The sequence below is a fragment of the Bufo gargarizans genome, chromosome 1, assembly GCF_014858855.1.
Source record: "Bufo gargarizans isolate SCDJY-AF-19 chromosome 1, ASM1485885v1, whole genome shotgun sequence".
NCBI classification, from domain to species: domain Eukaryota; kingdom Metazoa; phylum Chordata; class Amphibia; order Anura; family Bufonidae; genus Bufo; species Bufo gargarizans.
The window spans coordinates 411,712,205-411,731,192 of record NC_058080.1 but is presented as its reverse complement, the minus strand read 5'-3'; the positions used below and the strand labels follow the sequence as shown (position 1 = coordinate 411,731,192).

The 18,988-nt window shown below is 42.9% G+C and overlaps 1 protein-coding gene across 1 annotated transcript in view; it reads right to left on the bottom strand.

Annotated features, from left to right (window-relative positions):
• LOC122927542 (atrial natriuretic peptide receptor 2-like) overlaps positions 1-18,988 on the bottom strand; it is a 165,986-nt gene that overhangs the window by 49,040 nt on the left and 97,958 nt on the right. The window contains exon 17 of the mRNA XM_044279476.1: positions 483-576. Coding sequence (XP_044135411.1) covers positions 483-576 — 94 coding nt within the window. The remainder of the gene's footprint in view (positions 1-482; positions 577-18,988) is intronic.

The window sequence follows — 18,988 nt, the reverse complement described above, 5'->3', positions numbered from 1 at the left end:
CAAAATTGAATTTTTTCCCAATTTCACCCCATTTACAATTTTTTTCCAGCTTTCCACAACATCTTACACAATATTAATTGGTACCATTAGAAAGTACAGTTTTCCCTCAAAGCAAGCTCTCATACAGCTATGTGAGTGGAAAAATATAAAAAGTTATGGCTCCTGGAAGGCAGGGAGCAAACAACGTAAATGAAAAAAATGGAAAATCGCTATTTTTTTGGAGACAAAGCTGATCTGCTATCATATGAGGCCAAGCTCAATGATCTGCACCTTCACAAGCACAGCCACGTTCACTGCAGTCTTGCAGATCGGTGGGGCTCAAGGCCGTTGGATCCCCACCGATCACATATTGAAAGCGTATCCTAAGTATAGGCCATCCATGTATTTTCCTGGAAAATACCTTTATTATGTCTCAGCAACCAGCAAAACAATGCATATTGGTATCACTGCAAATGAATAGAAGATAAAATATGTCCACTTACTGTAGAGAAGACGGTCTGTTTTTTGTTTTTCATGCACCAGATCTTGTGTGCGTTCTGCAACTAATAGCTCCAGATGTTTACTATATTTTTCCATCTAACGTAAAGATTAAAACGTATTACATTATTCATTCATTTACCAGTTCAAGAACTGACAGTCTACGGTACTGTATATATACGGTACCATGGGCGTAGCTATAGGGGGTGCAGAGGTAGCAGTCGCTCCCGGGCCCAGGAGCCTGAGGGGGCCCAGGAGCCTGAGGGGGCCCAAAGACCCTTGTGCAACATAAGAAGACACAAAATGCACAGAGGGAAGGGGGGCCCAAGCTGAACTCTTGCACCAGGGCCCATGAGCCGTTAGCTACGCCCCTGTACGGTACAATCATACAAGCATTGTATCAGATAAGAAATGTCATTGCATTGCACCATCAAGACATCCGTCTCCAGGCTACAAACAAATTAAATGCTTAGAATTGAAAAGACCAAAAACTGTTCTTCTTTAATGTCACCTAATGATTTATTTTTTTATCACATTGCATGACCCATAATTTCTGCCATTGTTCTTTGTGTTATATATATTATTATTATTTTTTTTTGGGGGGGGGGAGGGCGGGGTTATCATGTTAAAAACAATTGCGATGATACTAAATAAGTATTTTTTATGTTAAACCTTAGAAAAAGATTTTTTTCGGAACTCGTGTTTATTTTTGTCTCCGTCTGCTTTTTTTTCTTTGTGTTTTCTGGCTTTGCATTATTTGGTTGCAAATCCTTGACAAGCCATTTAAATGATAAAATTGTGGCTGTTTGCAGACTAAGGAGAGATTAAAGAGGTTCTCCAGAAACATGTCTGCTTTCGCCCCAAAACAGCCCCCCTTCTGTCCATGGGTCGTGTGTTCCACTACTCTACTCAGCTATCTCCGGAACTCCCATTGAAATAGATAGAGCAACCGTGCGCTTGTGCGACCGGCCACTCCATTCATTTCATGGGGGCTGCACGGGGCCCCTGTTCTCATGATCGGTGGGGGTCCTAGCAGTAGGATAGCATAGGATAGGATAACTTGACACAACAGACATACCCCTTTAAAGGAAATATATTACCTGCATTTTAGTTTTTAATAATGAAAACAATATGCATATTCTTTTTTTCTTATCTGCTTTTATTTTCTGACAATAGATTTGAACATAGGCTGGTTGAGGAGCTCTACATTGGATATATGTAAGCAGTGCAGTAAGTCTACTGTGTTATGTGCCACTTGTGCAGGGGGTGGTAGACTAGGGGCCCACCTAGCTCAGGGGTCTACCGGGGGATTCACCTGTACCCTTGTGGGCCAGTGTTAGCCTGCTTGCAATTGTCTGATTGTTGTGCAATTCAGCCCTAATGTAAGTCCTAGGGGTATCTGAGTACCAAGAGACATTGATTTATCAAGCTGGTGTAAAGTAGAACAGGCTTAGTTGCCCATGGCAACCAATCAGATTCCACCTTTCATTTTCCAAAGGAGCTGTGGAAAATGAAAGGTGGAATCTGATTGGATGCTATGTGCAACTAAGCCAGTTCTACTTTACACCAGTTTGATACATGTACCCTATTGAGTACTTGGAAAAGACAGCTCCTATAGGTGAAGTTCAGTTATGCTATCTTATGAAAAACTGGTCTGGCTACAACTAACCAACCAATAATACCAGCTGGACATATTGCAAATACTCAGCCATAAACAGCAAGTGATTACCCTCTTGCCTTTGGGTGCAGCTTTGAACTTTTATGATGTTTTTATTCTTGCAAATGAAATAGATATAAAGGTGACCTGTCCTATGGTACAACCCCAATTAGCAGTGGAAATATAATTAGGTAGCGTATTAAGCAGTTCCACAGTGCAGGGTTAGGAGCAAACTATTAATCTTCTTACGTCTTGACCTAAGGGATATAGTCGCAAAGTGAAGATGCAATTCTAAAACTGCAAGGTAAGTCAAAATGTAGGTTTGAAGTGCATTAGGAGGAAGGCTAGAGCTCAGGTGAACTGGTGATGGGAGTATTACATAGACTAGAATGGAGCATTCAGCATTCAAGTATTCTCTGCAAAGTAATGTTTTTATAGAGGCTTTTATAATTAAAAGCAAATTATTGCGCAGCTTTTAAAGGACTCATTAAAGGACTTTTTAGAGATGATATATTATGAAAAACATGTAGAAGATAATAGTGGTCGCTATATTGAGCTTTATTTAAAATGAGTTTTCCTGTTGTGAAAAGTTAAGAGCTGGGAAGATTGGTTCCTAAAAGCTAAATATAATGGAAAAACAGACAAAATGTATTTTTCTCTCCATTTTAGCTCTTTTCACAGTCAATCTAGTTTTGGTGCAAGGAAGCAAAGAATTGATATGAATCTCTAGTGTCCAAATATGAAATCTGTAATCAGACATCTGTAACTTATGGATTAACTATATGTCCGGAGAAGAAAGAATGAAGCATATGCTGAAAAGATCACCCTGCCTACAGTGAAGCTTGGTGGTGGGCTCAGTAGTTCTCTGGGGTTGCATTATTTCCTCTAGCAACAAATAAAATAAAATAAATTGAATCACCAGTAAATCCTAGGATAAAATATGTCATGCCTTCTGTGAGGAAGCGGAAGCTTCAGTGTAATTGGATCATTCAACAGGACAATGCTCCCAACTGTACCTCAAAGTCCACTGAGGCTTAGTTTCAGAAGTCCTGAAAGATTGACCTAAGGAATAGGCTAAGACTCCGCAGCAGGACATAACAAAGCAGTGCTCTGCTAAGTACTAAACACCCTTGTCATGAAGGGGTTGAGTAATTTTGAGACTGCAGTAGTCATTACAAATAATTTGGAGAAATCACTTGTGGTGAGCTATTTAAATTGTTCTTGTTTGTTTTTTGCAATGGTGGTGGTGGTGGTGGTGTTGGGGGGGTTTAAATTATTTTTATTGTGACTGTAAATCGTTTATACATTTCTGCTGGTATACCATATGGGCATGGTGCCTTATTCCAAGGCAAATATTCAGTAGCTGATGGGAACATTCAAATCACTGCGAGCCTCATGTGAAATACTTCAGAAATTCACTTCATCTAAGAATCTTTCTATTCAGAGGAATATAACCTAGCATAGAAATAATCAAACACATTATTAATCCCTTGAACATCTGAAATAATATCTCCCAATTTATCTTGTATAATAGAGATTGGTGTCTTGGATCTAAACTTCACCATCTGTGCTAAAAATCTTCCCCAATTCTAGCCAAGCCCTTTGCATCTCCAAAGTATTATCTATTGACGTTTCAAAAGTTAATCAAACCTTCAAAGCTGCATTAGCAGTTTGAAACAAAAGAGACTTGTGGTTATAGTGCTCGCTGCGCGCACGAGCAGGCGCCATGTTTAAAGACCCTTGGGAGCCTAAGGGTTAACACGATGAATAGAATGAATGAAAACAAATGAATGACTGTGAGAAAGGCACAACTCTTATAAGATGTTACAGAGTTAAATATGTAAAAGTTGTGCCTCTCGCAGTCATTCGTTTGTATACTACCTGATGAAGAAGCCTCTGTGCTCTGATAGCTTGCTAACTTTTTGGTTAGCCAATAAAGGTATCTCTGCTGTATTAAAGGGGTGGTCCCACAAAAATATCCTACAGCTTTCACTTCTGATGACACATTCCCTTTAATGTGGGAGTAGCTATAGGGGGTGCAGAGGTAGCAGTCGCTACCGGGCCCAGGAGCCTGAGGGGCCCAAAGTCCCTTGTGCCGTATAAGACACTGGTATTACAGAAAGTGCATGCAGGTCAAGTTACACCTCTGGCTGGAGAGAAGGGGTTAGGTCAAGAATTTGGCATTGGGAGAGGGGGCCCCTGCCCTTTAAGGACCAGTAACACTTTTCCCGCTCTGTGTTCTAGCTGTTGTATCATTTTTATTTTCTGTTCAATTTATCTATATTAGACCTTGAATTTTGTGGGATGAGTTGTAGATTTAGGAACCATTTTGGGGTACATGTATAATGTATAAAAAAACTTTTATATATTTTTGTGGTGGGGATAAAAACAGCAATTTCACCTTTTTTAGGATTTATTTTTATAGTGTTCACTGTGTGGTATGCATGATAACTTTATTCTATGGGTCAGTATGATTACAATGATAATAAATGTATATCGTTTTTTTATGCTATACTACTTGCACAATAAAAACAAGAAATAATTTGATTTTGTGTTGCTGCATTCCAAGACTGAAATTTTTTTATGTTTCTGACAGGGTAACTGTGTGAGGTTACCATTATTTATTGATTTTCATTCTGTTTCTGGTATTGTTTTTTATTTTTATTTTTTTACTGTGTTTTCTGTGACCAATAAATTATGTATTAAAGGGGTCATCTGACTCTTTGAAACTGATGACCTATCCTCTGGATCCACTGCTCAGTACAGGGAAACAAAGATCTTAATATATTTTTGAGAGAAGGTATTAACCTCTCCATCATTATTGCTGTTATGTCCCTTATCACCATGTTTGTCCACATTGTCCTTCCCTCCACTCCTCCTGGCAGTGTCTTTATATGCCACTTTCTTGTGATCCGTGGTTTGAGAGCAAGTTAGTCCTTCAAGCTTTGAAGCAGAATTTTTTGAACTTGAGAACTTTGATTTAGCAGTGGTCGGAGAATCCCAAGGCTGCTCCATCCATATTTGGCTGCCATTCTCATATACAAAGTGTATGCTTGCCACAGTCCAAGTAAGCCTTAATACTGCAATACTTTAGACTATGTATCATCTGCAAGTTAATAATGCAATGCAATGCTTATAAACACAGCAATGGTTGACACCAAGTAGCAGCTCCAGCCAACAAGCAGCATTATTAGAGATTATATAAGTTCCTACACTTGCTACTTATGTAGAAATAATCCTATCCAAAAATCAGCAACTATCAGTAGAATTCAGCAGTTCTTATACTCCAAAAATAATACAATGAGCGTTTTATAGTTTACCAATCAAGCACCGCTAATTGGAAGGATCTTACCATATTTTCATTCCAACCAAAATCATTTGTCTATCTTGTGCAGATGTTCAGTACAGTGCTACTGTTTTGATATATATTATACAGATAATATAATTAAACTAATTTCTACCATTAGGTGTAAAAATGCCACAGGGTAGCCCGGGGGATTGCAAATTCCCTATGGTTGCCCGAGTAGTCATTAGATATGACATGATGTAATCATGTAGATCTTCAAATATGTATGCCAAGCCCTTGGAGAATATGTTATTTTAAAGCAGATCAATTCAATGGATGGGAAGTCAAAACATAACTTTTAAATGTGTCACTTAAAATAGGGTAAAATGTACTCATGGTGTCCCAAAAAAACAAACACATCCGGTAAATAATACAACCATCTGCATCTGTTTAGAATAGATCCATTGTATTATCTCCAAAATGAACAAGGCAGATCTGGCACTAAAACCATTGTAAGTCAATGGGCACCGGATCAGTTTTTTTTTTGTCCAGCATGGGAACGCAATAAAACGGAACAGAATGCATTTCCGGTTTGTTCAGTTTGGTCTCCATTGACAATAAATGGGGACAAAACTGAAGTGTTTTCCTCCGGTTTCGAGATCCTCTGCCAGATCTCAAAACCGGAAAGGAAAACGCAGGTGTGAAAGTAGCCTTAAACATTAGTTCCAAGTTAATTCTGATCAATCAATATAGAGTAATATAGATCTTAGCACATTTCAATACAGTATGCTATGGCTTGTAATAGGTATCCATAGACATCCCTTCTAAGTATCCGTGTATATTCTGTGAAATTAAAGGAGTTGCATCTGAAAAAAGAACTTATCCCTCAATATCCATGCTATGTACTAGCCTCAACACATTTCTTGTTTTTGTGGCACAAGATTCTTTAGGGGATATCCATAAAATAGAAACACTTTACCTGGCTCCTCAAGCCACAGCAGGGCTTTTAAACTGCACTGTTATAAAAAGTGCCCTATTTTACCTGATGAATATTGCACCACAACAAGAAGAAATTGTCACGGATGCGGTGTGGGTGGGAAACTCCACACTGAGCACAGGAGTAGAGGGGATAAGAACTAGGCCTGGAAACTAGGGAAAAGGAGAAGGTCACCTCCTAGAAAAACCCTAATTCAAGTCCTGACTATCAGTATGAACTGATCTCAATGGCAGGAAAGTTCATACACAGGAACCTAGAGCCCTAACACACCCTGTGGGGCTCTAGTATAGTGCCAGGACCTGAGACAACCTATTCTTCCACCTGAAGGATGAACAGGAGTCTCCCTCAAGCCTAGATACAAAAGACAGGGAAATGCAACAAACAAAATACAAATAGGGAAGACAACACAACTTCACGTGGAGCAAAGGCAGCACCAGGAGCTCAACCGAGATCCAACAACCAGCTAGCTCAGAGTCAAGAAACTGAAGCTATAAACTGCACCCGCCCTAATGACAGAAATACATTGGAAGATGTTACAGATCAATGAGTGGGAATCCACTGTGTCAACTAAACGGTTTGCTGTAGGACTAACTCTAAGGGCATATATATATATACCCTTTGTGATTTATGTACTGTCATGTCCATGCAATTTATTGTATGTTGGTGAGACATCAACAGATTTAAAAACTCTCCTCAATAACCACAGATACATTATCAGAAAGAAATGTCTTGATTTACCTGTTTCGAAACAAACATTTTTTTGAATTCAAACATACTGAAAAGGATTTAAAATGTTGGATTTTGGATCATGTTCATCTCTTGCGTATGAGGTAGTTTTATAACTTATTAAATATAAATATAATATTTATCACATTTCTCTCTTTTCCCTTTTTTCACAGTTTGCATATTGAGGACAAGCGGAGGATGAAGAATTTTGAAGGATGTGCCCACCAGTTGGATCTTGCGACATGTGTAGCAATATGTGATCTTATATTATTTCAAGTCTACTTGCGGTACCTTGGTTGTGTAATCAGCATTTATGAATTATATTTAGTTCTAGGATATAAGATGTACAGGTGAAACTCGAAAAATTTGAATATTGTGTAAAGTTCATTTATTTCAGTAATGCAACTTAAAAAGTGAAAATAACATATGAGATAGACTCATTACATGCAAAGCGAGATATTTCAAGCCTTTATTTGTTATAATTTGGATGATTATGGCTTGCAGCTTATGAAACCCCAAAGTCACAATTTTGAGGTACCCTTTGCTCAGGGGATATGGATTAATTAGCTGACTAGAGTGTGACACTTTGAGTCTAGAATATTGAACCTTTTCACAAAATTCGAATTTTAAGCTGCATTAATGCAATTCCTTCTAATTTGCTTTACTTAAATAAATGGACTTTTGCAAGATATAAAAAAATTTCAAGTTTCACCTGTATGTATATGTATGTATATATATATATATATATTGAGGAGATCCCTCTTGGGCATGGAATGAATAATTGATATTCGAGGGAGCAACTGACAGATCCCGCACTGGCATGCGGTCTTCTTCTTTTTTTTTTTTGCTTCAGTGGAAGGGAGATGTGTTTTTGCCAGGATGCACTCTCCCCACCCTTCAATCTATTTTTCCACTAGATGCCCTTATTTCAGACTCCGAGAGTGACTCATGTGACTCATTCATTTTATATAAGGTTTTGCCAATTATTAACATGGCACAGCTATCCTAATGATATTTGGCGCATGCGCCTGTGACATAGGTCGTCTCTGACCTTTTCCAAGATGGCCGCATGGTGAGAGCTACTGAACTGCGCAGGCTCGACTAGCGGCCTTACGCCATGAGGTTCTTGATGATTATACGCAACCTTGGGCACGCGTGGTAGCTATGTTGACACGCCGATCTATGGTGTTCTTGTTACACGAGATCGCGATCCATCCAGTGTATATACTTAACTTTGTCCTTTGCGCTTTTCTCTTCAGTAAAATTAATTTATTGCACATGGCACTTTATTAACACATTATTGTATAATCATGTTTATATCATGTATATACAGTTACAAGAAAAAGTATGTGAACCCTTTGGAATGATATGGATTTCTGCACAAATTGGTCATAAAATGTGATCTGATCTTCAACAATAGACAATCACAGTCTGCTTAAACTAATAACACACAAATAATTAAATGTTACCATGTTTTTATTGAACATACCACGTAAACATTCACAGTGCAGGTGGAAAAAGATTGTGAACCCCTAGACTAATGACATCTCCAAGAGTTAATTGGAGTGAGGTGTCAGCCAACTGGAGTCCAATCCATGAGATTAGATTGAAGGGGTTGGTTACAGCTCCCCTGCCCTATAAAAAACACACCAGTTCTGGGTTTGCTTTTCACAAGAAGCATTGCCTGATGTAAATGATGCCTCGCACAAAAGAGCTCTCAGAAGACCTACGAATAAGAATTGTTGACTTGCATAAAGCTGGAAAGGGTTATAAAAGTATCTCCAAAAGCCTTGCTGTTCATCAGTCCACGGTAAGACAAATTGTCTATAAATGGAGAAAGTTCAGCATTGTTTCTACTCTCCCTAGAAGTGGCCGTCCTGTAAAGATGACTGCAAGAGCACAGCGCAGACTGCTCAATGAGGTGAAGAAGAATCCTAGAGTGTCAGCTAAAGACTTACAAAAGTCTCTGGCATATGCTAACATCCCTGTTAGCGAATCTACGATACGTAAAACACTAAACAAGAATGGATTTCATGAGAGGATACCACAGAGGGAGCCACTGCTGTCCTAAAAAAACATTGCTGCATGTTTACAGTTTGCACAAGAGCACCTGGATGTTCCACAGCAGTACTGGCAAAATATTCTGTGGATGGATGAAACCAAAGTTGAGTTGTTTGGAAGAAACACACAACCCTATGTGTGGAGAAAAAGAGGCACAGCACACCAACATCAAAACATCATCCCAACTGTGTAGTATGGTGATGGGGGCATCATGGTTTGGGGCTGCTTTGCTGCGTCAGGGCCTGGACAGATTGCTATCATCGAAGGAAAAATGAATTCCCAAGTTTATCAAGACATTTTGCAGGAGAACTTAAGGCCATCTGTCCACCAGCTGAAGCTCAACAGAAGATGGGTGTTGCAACAGGACAACGACCCAAAGCATAGAAGTAAATCAACAACAGAATGGCTTAAACAGAAGAAAATATGCCTTCTGGAGTGGCCCAGTCAGAGTCCTCATCTGAACCCGATTGAGATGCTGTGGCATGACCTCAAGAAAGCGATTCACACCAGACACGTGATCCATGCGATCACGTTATCCATGCGCTTGGGGCGCCCTGACGTCATTCTGGAGCGCCCCGGGAGCCGCACGGACTGTAAGTATACTGCTCCCCCGCACCCCACTACACTTTACCATGGCTGCCAGGACTTTAGCGTCCCGGCAGCAATGGTAACCATTCAGAAAAAGCTAAACGTCGGATCCGGCAATGCGCCGAAACGACGTTTAGCTTAAGGCCGGATCCGGATCAATGCCTTTGAATGGGCATTCATTCCAGATCCGGCCTTGCGGCAAGTCTTCAGGATTTTTGGCCGGAGCAAAAAGCGCAGCATGCTGCGGTATTTTCTCCGGCCAAAAAACGTTCCGGTCCGGAACTGAAGACATCCTGATGCATCCTGAATGGATTTCTCTCCATTCAGAATGCATTAGGATAAAACTGATCAGGATTCTTCCGGCATAGAGCCCCGACGACGGAACTCTATGCCGGAAGAAAAGAACGCAGGTGTGAAAGAGCCCTAACACTAATTAGGTCAATTGGCAACATGATTGGGTATAAAAAGAGCTTCTCAGAGTGGCAGTGTCTCTCAGAAGCCAAGATGGGTAGAGGATCACCAATTCCCACAATGTTGCGCAGAAAGATAGTGGAGCAATATCAGAAAGGTGTTACCCAGCGAAAAATTGCAAAGACTTTGCATCTATCATCATCAACTGTGCATAACATCATCCGAAGATTCAGAGAATCTGGAACAATCTCTGTGTGTAAGGGTCAAGGCCATAAAACCATACTGGATGCCCGTGATCTCCGGGCCCTTAAACGACACTGCACCACAAACAGGAATTCTACTGTAAAGGAAATCACAGAATGGGCTCAGGAATACTTCCAGAAACCATTGTCAGTGAACACAATACACCGTGCCATCCGCCGTTGCCAGCTGAAACTCTACAGTGCAAAGAAGAAGCCATTTCTAAGCAAGATCCACAAGCTCAGGCGTTTTCACTGGGCCAGGGATCATTTAAAATGGAGTGTGGCAAAATGGAAGACTGTTCTGTGGTCAGACGAGTCACGATTCGAAGTTCTTTTTGGAAATCTGGGACGCCATGTCATCCGGACCAAAGAGGACAAGGACAACCCAAGTTGTTATCAACGCTCAGTTCAGAAGCCTGCATCTCTGATGGTATGGGGTTGCATGAGTGCGTGTGGCATGGGCAGCTTGCATGTCTGGAAAGGCACCATCAATGCAGAAAAATATATTCAGGTTTTAGAACAAGATATGCTCCCATCCAGACGTCATCTCTTTCAGGGAAGACCCTGCATTTTTCAACAAGATAATGCCAGACCACATTCTGCATCAATCACAAAATCCTGGTTGCGTAGGAGAAGGATCCGGGTACTGAAATGGCCAGTCTGCAGTCCAGATCTTTCACCTATAGAGAACATTTGGCGCATCATAAAGAGGAAGGTGCAACAAAGCAGGCCCAAGACGATTGAACAGTTAGAGGCCTGTATTAGACAAGAATGGGAGAGCATTCCTATTTCTAAACTTGAGAAACTGGTCTCCTCGGTCCCCAGACGTCTGTTGAGTGTTGTAAGAAGAAGGGGAGATGCCACACAGTGGTGAAAATGGCCTTGTCCCAACTTTTTGGGGATTTGTTGACACAATGAAATTCTGATTCAACATATTTTTCCCTTAAAATGGTACATTTTCTCAGTTTAAACTTTTAGTTCCGTGATTTATGTTCTATTCTGAATAAAATATTAGAAGTTGGCACCTCCACATCATTGCATTTAGTTTTTATTCACGATTTGTATAGTGTCCCTTGATAAAGGCCTCATTGAGCAGGCCGAAACGTTGCTTGGATTAAAGTTTGGGGTCTTCACCCGTTCACCAAAAGCTGGAAGTGCTGCCTCGTCATTTGTTAAGTGTATATATATATATATATATATATATATATATATATATAATGTGTGTGTATATATATATATATATATATATATTTTACACACACACACCGTATTTTTCACCCCATAAGATGCAGGTCTTTTTCCCCCAGTGGGGGAAAAATGTCCCTGCGTCTTATGGGGTGAATACTAATGAGCGCTTCCATTATGGAAGCGCTCATTAGTATTGGAGGTCCTGAAAGCGGTGAGTCCCCAGCCTCATATCAGCCCCCATGCCTCTTTTGACTAGCCCCAGTCTCATATCAGCCCACATGCCTCTTTTTATCAGCCCCCATTGCCTCTTTTTAGCAGCCCCCACTGCCTCTTTTTATCAGCCCTCATTGCCTCAGATGTGCCCCATGCCTCAGATGACATAAAGTAAAAAAAACACTTGCCTCTCCTGCTCATGGACGCCGCAGCTCCTCATGCTCTTCTTCCTCCTGCTTGGCTGTTCTGTGAACTGGCGCGCACAGCTTGAGGTCACAGAGCGCCCTCACGCTGTGTGCAGCCTTCACAGCTGACAGCCGAGGACCAGGAAGCGGTGAGTACAGAGCCTTCCGGCTTGGGTATCAATACTATAGGACTGGTCCACTCACTTTTTGACTCCTCAATGACGTGTAGCTGCAATATTAGCTGCACCTCCTCTGAGATGGCTTGTCTGAGGCTCAGTGACAATGTCATGCTGGTGTACCTTGCAGTTTGCATCTCCAATTTTGAGTACCTCGTAAGGCCCTCCAGGTTAAAGATCCAGACCTGAGCCTGCTGATTATAGACCTGACTCAGGGTTCGCTGAGCTGCCTCCATATGCTCCCTAACAAGAGGCAACACTGTCTCTATCCGATCTTGCATCTGGGTAACGTACTCAATGACACTTTTATGTGGAGTGGGGTGTTGTTTTCACGCCTCTTTGGCCACGTCCAAGAGACCGCGAGGGTGTCTGCCATATAGCAGTTTGAAGGGCGAGAACCCATTAGAGGCCTGGGGTGCCTCTCGCACTGCGAACATGAGATAGGGCAGAAGGAGGTCCCAGTCCTTCCCATCTTTAACACTAGCATTTTTAACATATTTTTTAATGTTTGGTTAAACCTTACTACCAGACTGTCCGTTTGTGGATGGTAAACGGACGTCCGTAGTTGTTCTATGTGCAGCAACTTACAGAGTTCCCTCATCACCTTGGACATAAAAGGGGTCCCCTGGTCGGTCAGAACCTCTTTAGGTAGTCCTACTTGGGAAAACATCTCCATTAACTCCTTAGCTAGGAATTTGGCCGAGGTATGTTGCAGTGGTACAGCCTTCGGGTACTGAGTGGCGTAGTCTAGGATGACTAAAATGAGTTGATGCCCTCTGGTGGACTTCGGTACTAGGCCTATGAGATCCATAGCTATTCGGTCAAACGTTACCTCGATAATCAGGGGAGGTACTAGGGGACTATTGAAATGTGGCTGGGGGCTAGTTATCTGGCAGGTCAGGGAACACTTACAAAACTCTTCCACCTCTCTGAATATGCTGGGCCAGTAAAACCGCTGTAGAATACTATCCTGAGTTTTCTGCAGCCCCAGGTGACCCCCGAGAACGTGTTGGTGGGCTAGATCTAACACGAGTTTGCGATAAGCCTTGGGGACCACCAACTGTTCAATAGGCTCACCCTGTAGTTGGTTTACCCAATACAACATATCCTGATGAACCACAAAACAGGGAAACACTGACTCTGCCCCAGGTTGTTGTGGTTCACCATCTACTATTAACTGTCACGGAAGGTGTACAGGAAACAAGACAACACAAAATGCATATACGACTCACTGGATCCAAAACTAAGGAACAAAAAGGGAGACCCCTGCATTAGACCTGGCACTCTCCCTGACTGCTCAGCCTATGCGAAAATCCCAATGGTAGATGATCGCATATCCTCGTACCTCGACTGTATAACACCTGAACACCCTATAATAGTGAGGGGACACAACCACCGGCTCCCTACACTAGATACGGAGGGAGTCAGGGTCACCTGGGATCCAGCAAACAGAAAAACACAAATGAATGCACAACACTTATCCTGTAGAAGACTGGGAAGTAGGATCAGCATGCACACACACTCCAGGAAGTAATATAAACCGCAAACTGATGCACTATGGGGAGGAATTTAAAGGGATGCAATCAGTACAACTACATGACAGCTGAGAGAGGCTAACGAGATGAGGAACTGAAAGCAAAACAAAGGAAGCTCAAGGAGGAGGTTCTAAAAGGCATCTGTCAGAGCTTCTCTGATGTCTGGTGGTGACAGTACCCCTCCTTCTAGGAGTGGACTCCGGACACTCAGAGCCCACTTTCTCAGGATGGGACCTATGGAAAGCCCTGATGAGACGAGTGGCCTTAATATCTGTCACTGGGACCCACATCCTCTCCTCAGGACCATAACCCTCCCAATGAACGAGGTACTGGAGAGAACCGCGGACAACATGAGTATCCACAATCCTAGAGACCTGAAATTCAAGATTACCATCAACCATAATCGGAGGAGGAGGCAAAGACGAGGGTACAATGGGTTGGACATAAGGTTTTAATAAGGACTTATGAAAAACATTATTGATCTTCCGAGTCTGAGGAAGATCAAGACGGTAGGCAACAGGATTGATGACAGACAAGATTTTGTAAGGCCCAATAAACTTAGGACCCAACTTCCAGGAGGGAACCTTCAATTTGATATTCTTAGTAGACAACCACACCAGATCACCAACATTCAGGTCCGGACCAGGCACATGTCTCTTATCCGCCACACGCTTATATCTCTCACTCATGCTCTTTAGATTATCCTGAATCTTTTGCCAAATAGATGACAAAGACGAGTAGAATCTGTCCTCATCAGGTAAACCAGAAGACCCCTCTCCAGAGAATGTCCCAAACTGCGGATGAAACCCATATGCACCAAAAAATTGTGACTTATCAGAGGACTCCTGACGACGGTTATTTAAAGCAAACTCAGCAAGGGACAAAAAAGAACACCAATCCTCCTGATTCTCCGCCACAAAACAGCGCAGATATGTCTCCAGATTCTGATTGACGCGCTCTGTCTGGCCATTCGACTGCGGGTGGAAAGCAGAAGAGAATGACAACCGAACCCCCAAGCGAGAACAGAAAGCCTTCCAGAATCTGGAAACAAACTGCGTGCCCCTATCAGAGACTATGTCTGAAGGAATACCATGCAATTTGACAATGTGATCAATAAATGCCTGCGCCAGCGTCTTAGCATTGGGCAAGCCAGGAAAAGGGATGAAATGCACCATTTTGCTAAAACGGTCCACCACCACCAGAATCACAGTCTTCCCCGAGGAACGAGGCAGATCCGTTATGAAGTCCATGGACAGATGTGTCCAAGGACGAGAAGGAATGGGTAAGGGAAGGAGAGGACCTGATGGCCGTGAATGAGGGACTTTGGCACGAGCGCAGGTCTCGCAGGCTGCCACAAAACCCTCAACCGACTTACGAAGCGCCGGCCACCAGAATCTCCGAGGATGAGATCCACTGTGGCTCTTGCCCCCGGGTGCCCAGCAAGGACAGTATCATGGTGTTCCTTAAAAATCTTGTGTCTTAAAGCGAGAGGCACAAACAACCTCCCAGGAGGACAAAGACTGGGCTACCTGCACCTCTGCCTCCAATTCAGGATAAAGAGCAGAGACCACCACACCTTCAGACAAAATGGGACCCGGGTCTTCAAAATTCCCACCTCCCGGAAAACAACGTGACAGGGCATCTGCCTTCACATTCTTAACCCCAGGGCGGAACGTGACAACAAAATTAAACCTTGAAAAGAACAAAGACCATCTGGCCTGTCTCGGGTTCAGACGCTTGGCTGACTCCAAGTAGGCCAGATTTTTATGGTCAGTAAAGACGGTAATAGGGTGTCTGGCTCCCTCTAGCCAATGGCGCCATTCCTCAAAAGCCAACTTGATGGCCAACAACTCCCTATCTCCCACATCGTAATTTCTCTCTGCGGAGGAGAGTTTCTTCGAGAAAAAGGCACACGGTCGCCATTTGGCAGGAGAGGAACCCTGAGACAAGACCGCACCCACACCCACCTCAGAAGCATCAACCTCAACTATGAAGGGTAGAGAAATATCAGGTTGTACCAAGATGGGAGCGGAAGCAAAACTCTCCTTGATATTAGAAAAGGCCTTACGCGCCTCTACCGACCAGGAAGAAAAATCTACCCCCTTTCTGGTCATATCAGTGAGTGGTTTAACAACAGAGGAATAATTTAAAATAAACTTCCTGTAATAATTGGCAAAGCCCAAAAAACGCATCAGCGCCTTCTGATTCTCAGGAAGCTCCCACTCAAGCACAGCGCGGACCTTCTCGGGGTCCATGCGAAAACCAGAAGCGGAGAGAAGAAACCCCAGAAATTGAATTTCTGGAACCGCAAACACACATTTTTCCAGTTTTGCGTATAATTTATTCTCCCGCAGGATGAGCAAGACCTGACATAAGTGTTCCTTATGAGTTTTGAAATCAGGAGAAAAAATCTAAATGTCATCCAAATACACTAATACAAATTTCCCCATTAAATGATAAAAAATGCTGTTCACAAAATGCTGAAAAACGGCTGGAGCATTCATCAAACCAAAAGGCATAACCAAATTCTCAAAATGGCCCTCAGGGGTATTGAAGGCCGTCTTCCATTCGTCTCCTTCTCTGACCCTGACCAGGTTGTATGCCCCTCTTAGATCTAATTTGGAAAAAACTTTAGCCCCAACAATCTGGTTAAACAGGTCCGGGATCAGAGGAAGCGGATAAGGGTCACGAATTGTGATACTGTTCAGCTCCCTGAAATCCAGACAAGGTCTTAAAGAACCATCTTTTTTCTTAACAAAGAAAAAAACAGCGGCAACAGGTGACTTCGAGGGTCGTATGTGTCCTTTTCTCAGACTCTCAGAGATATAAGCACGCATAGCGATCCTCTCAGGTTGGGAAAGATTGTATAAACGAGATTTAGACAGCTTGGCGTCTGGGATGAGATTAATAGGGCAATCGTACTCCCTGTGCGGGGGCAAATCCTGAACTCCACTCTCAGAGAAGACATCCGAAAATTCAGAGAGAAAAGATGGTACAGTCTTAGTAGCAACCTCAGAAACAGATGTCATGAGGCAATTCTCTCTGCAAAAGTCACTCCAACCATTTATTTGCCTCGCTTGCCAATCAATCATGGGGTTATGCTTAGTGAGCCAGGGCAGCCCCAACACCAGAGGGGTAGGCAAACCGCTAAGGACGAAACATGACACATCCTCAACATGAGCATCACTCACAATTAAACGGATATTGTGAACTATGCCCTTTAATGATTTCTGAGAAAGTGGAGCGGAATCGATAGCAAAAACAGGAATATCCTTTCCCAAAGTGCGCACCTGGAAACCATGAGTTATCGCAAATTGATTATCAATGAGATTGACAGCTGCTCCACTATCTACAAAAATCTCACAAAAAATGTTCTTGCTCTCTAGCGCCACCCTGGCAGGCAGGACAAAACGGGAACTACAAGCAAACGGAAAACCTTCAATTTCCGCCTCAACCCTGCCAATGTTAACAGATGGAACATTTTTAAAGGATTTTTTCCTTTTTGTTTCTTTAGTACTCCCAAAAAACTGCCTGAATCTCCTAGAGGGACAAACATTTGCCAAATGATTTATACCTCCACAACAAAAACAAACCTTCCCATGCGGGCTGAATCTTCTATTGTCAGAGGCAATCAACCCCAGCTGCATGGGCTCCTGCTCAGAAGGGGTTGACAGCGACTGAGACCCCTGCACACAGAAAGAGACCGCTGCACTGTCATGGGATTGAGTATGACAGGAAGGAGTGATCTCTCCTCTCTCTCTAAGACGCCTGTCAATACGAACGGCCCGAGACATGGCAGAGTCCAAGGAGGTAGGCCTCTCATGAAAGGCAAATGCATCTTTCAATCCCTCTGAAAGACCATGGCAAAATTGACTTCGGAGTGCAGCATCATTCCAACCAGTATCAGCTGCCCATCTCCGAAATTCTGAGCAGTATATCTCTGCGGATTTTTTACCCTGGCATAACAGACGTAGTCTAGACTCAGCCAGAGCAATACGATCCGGATCATCATATATCTTACCCAGGGCTAAAAAGAATTCATCCACTGAACGGAGAGGCCGTGCCCCCACCGGCAGCGAAAAGGCCCAGGACTGAGCGTTATCCCTGAGCATCGATATAATGATCCGCCCCCTCCGTTCCTCATCACCAGAGGAATGGGGAAGAAGGCGAAAATGGAGTTTGCAAGCCTCTCTAAAACGCACAAAATTCTCACTACCCCCGGAGAACGTATCCGGGAGCGAGATCTTAGGCTCAGAACAAACTCCATGAACGCAAGCTGAACCGGTCACTTGAAACTGAGAAAGAGTCTTACGGAGATCTGCTACCTCTAATGAAACACCCTGCAAGCGTTCAGTCAAAAGTGAAACCGGATCCATGCTTGAGACGGTTTTGGCGGTTTATAATGTCACGGAAGGTGTACAGGAAACAAGACAACACAAAATGCATATACGACTCACTGGATCCAAAACTAAGGAACAAAAAGGGAGACTGTCACGGAAGGTGTACAGGAAACAAGGCAATGCAAAATGAATATATGACTCGCTGGATCCAAAACTAAGGAACAAAAGGGAGACCCCTGCATAAGACCTGGCACTCTCCCTGACTGCTCAGCCTATGCGAACACCCCAATGGTGGATGATCGCATATCCTCGTACCTCGACTATATAACACCTGAACACCCTACAATAGTGAGGGGACACGACCACCGGCTCCCTACACTAGACACGGAGGGAGTCAGGGTCACCTGGGATCCAGCAAACAGAAAAACACAAATGAATGTACAACACTTATCTTGTAGAAGACTGGGAAATAGGATCAGCATGCACACACACTCCAGGAAGTTGTATAAACCGCACACTAATGCATTATGGGGAGGAATTTAAAGGGATGCAATCAGTCCAACTACATGACAGCTGAGAGAGGCTAACGAGATGAGGAACTGAAAACCAAAACAAAGAAAGCTCAAGGAGGAAGTTCTGAAAGGCATCTGTCAGAGCTTCTCAGATGTCTGGTTGTGACAGAGACCCCTGCATCAGACCTGGCACTCTCCCTGACTGCTCAGCCTATGCGAAAATCCCAATGGTAGATGATCGCATATCCTCGTACCTCGACTGTATAACACCTGAACACCCTATAATAGTGAGGGGACACTACCACCAGCTCCCTACACTAGATACGGAGGGAGTCAGGGTCACCTGGGATCCAGCAAACAGAAAAACACAAATGAATGCACAACACTTATCTTG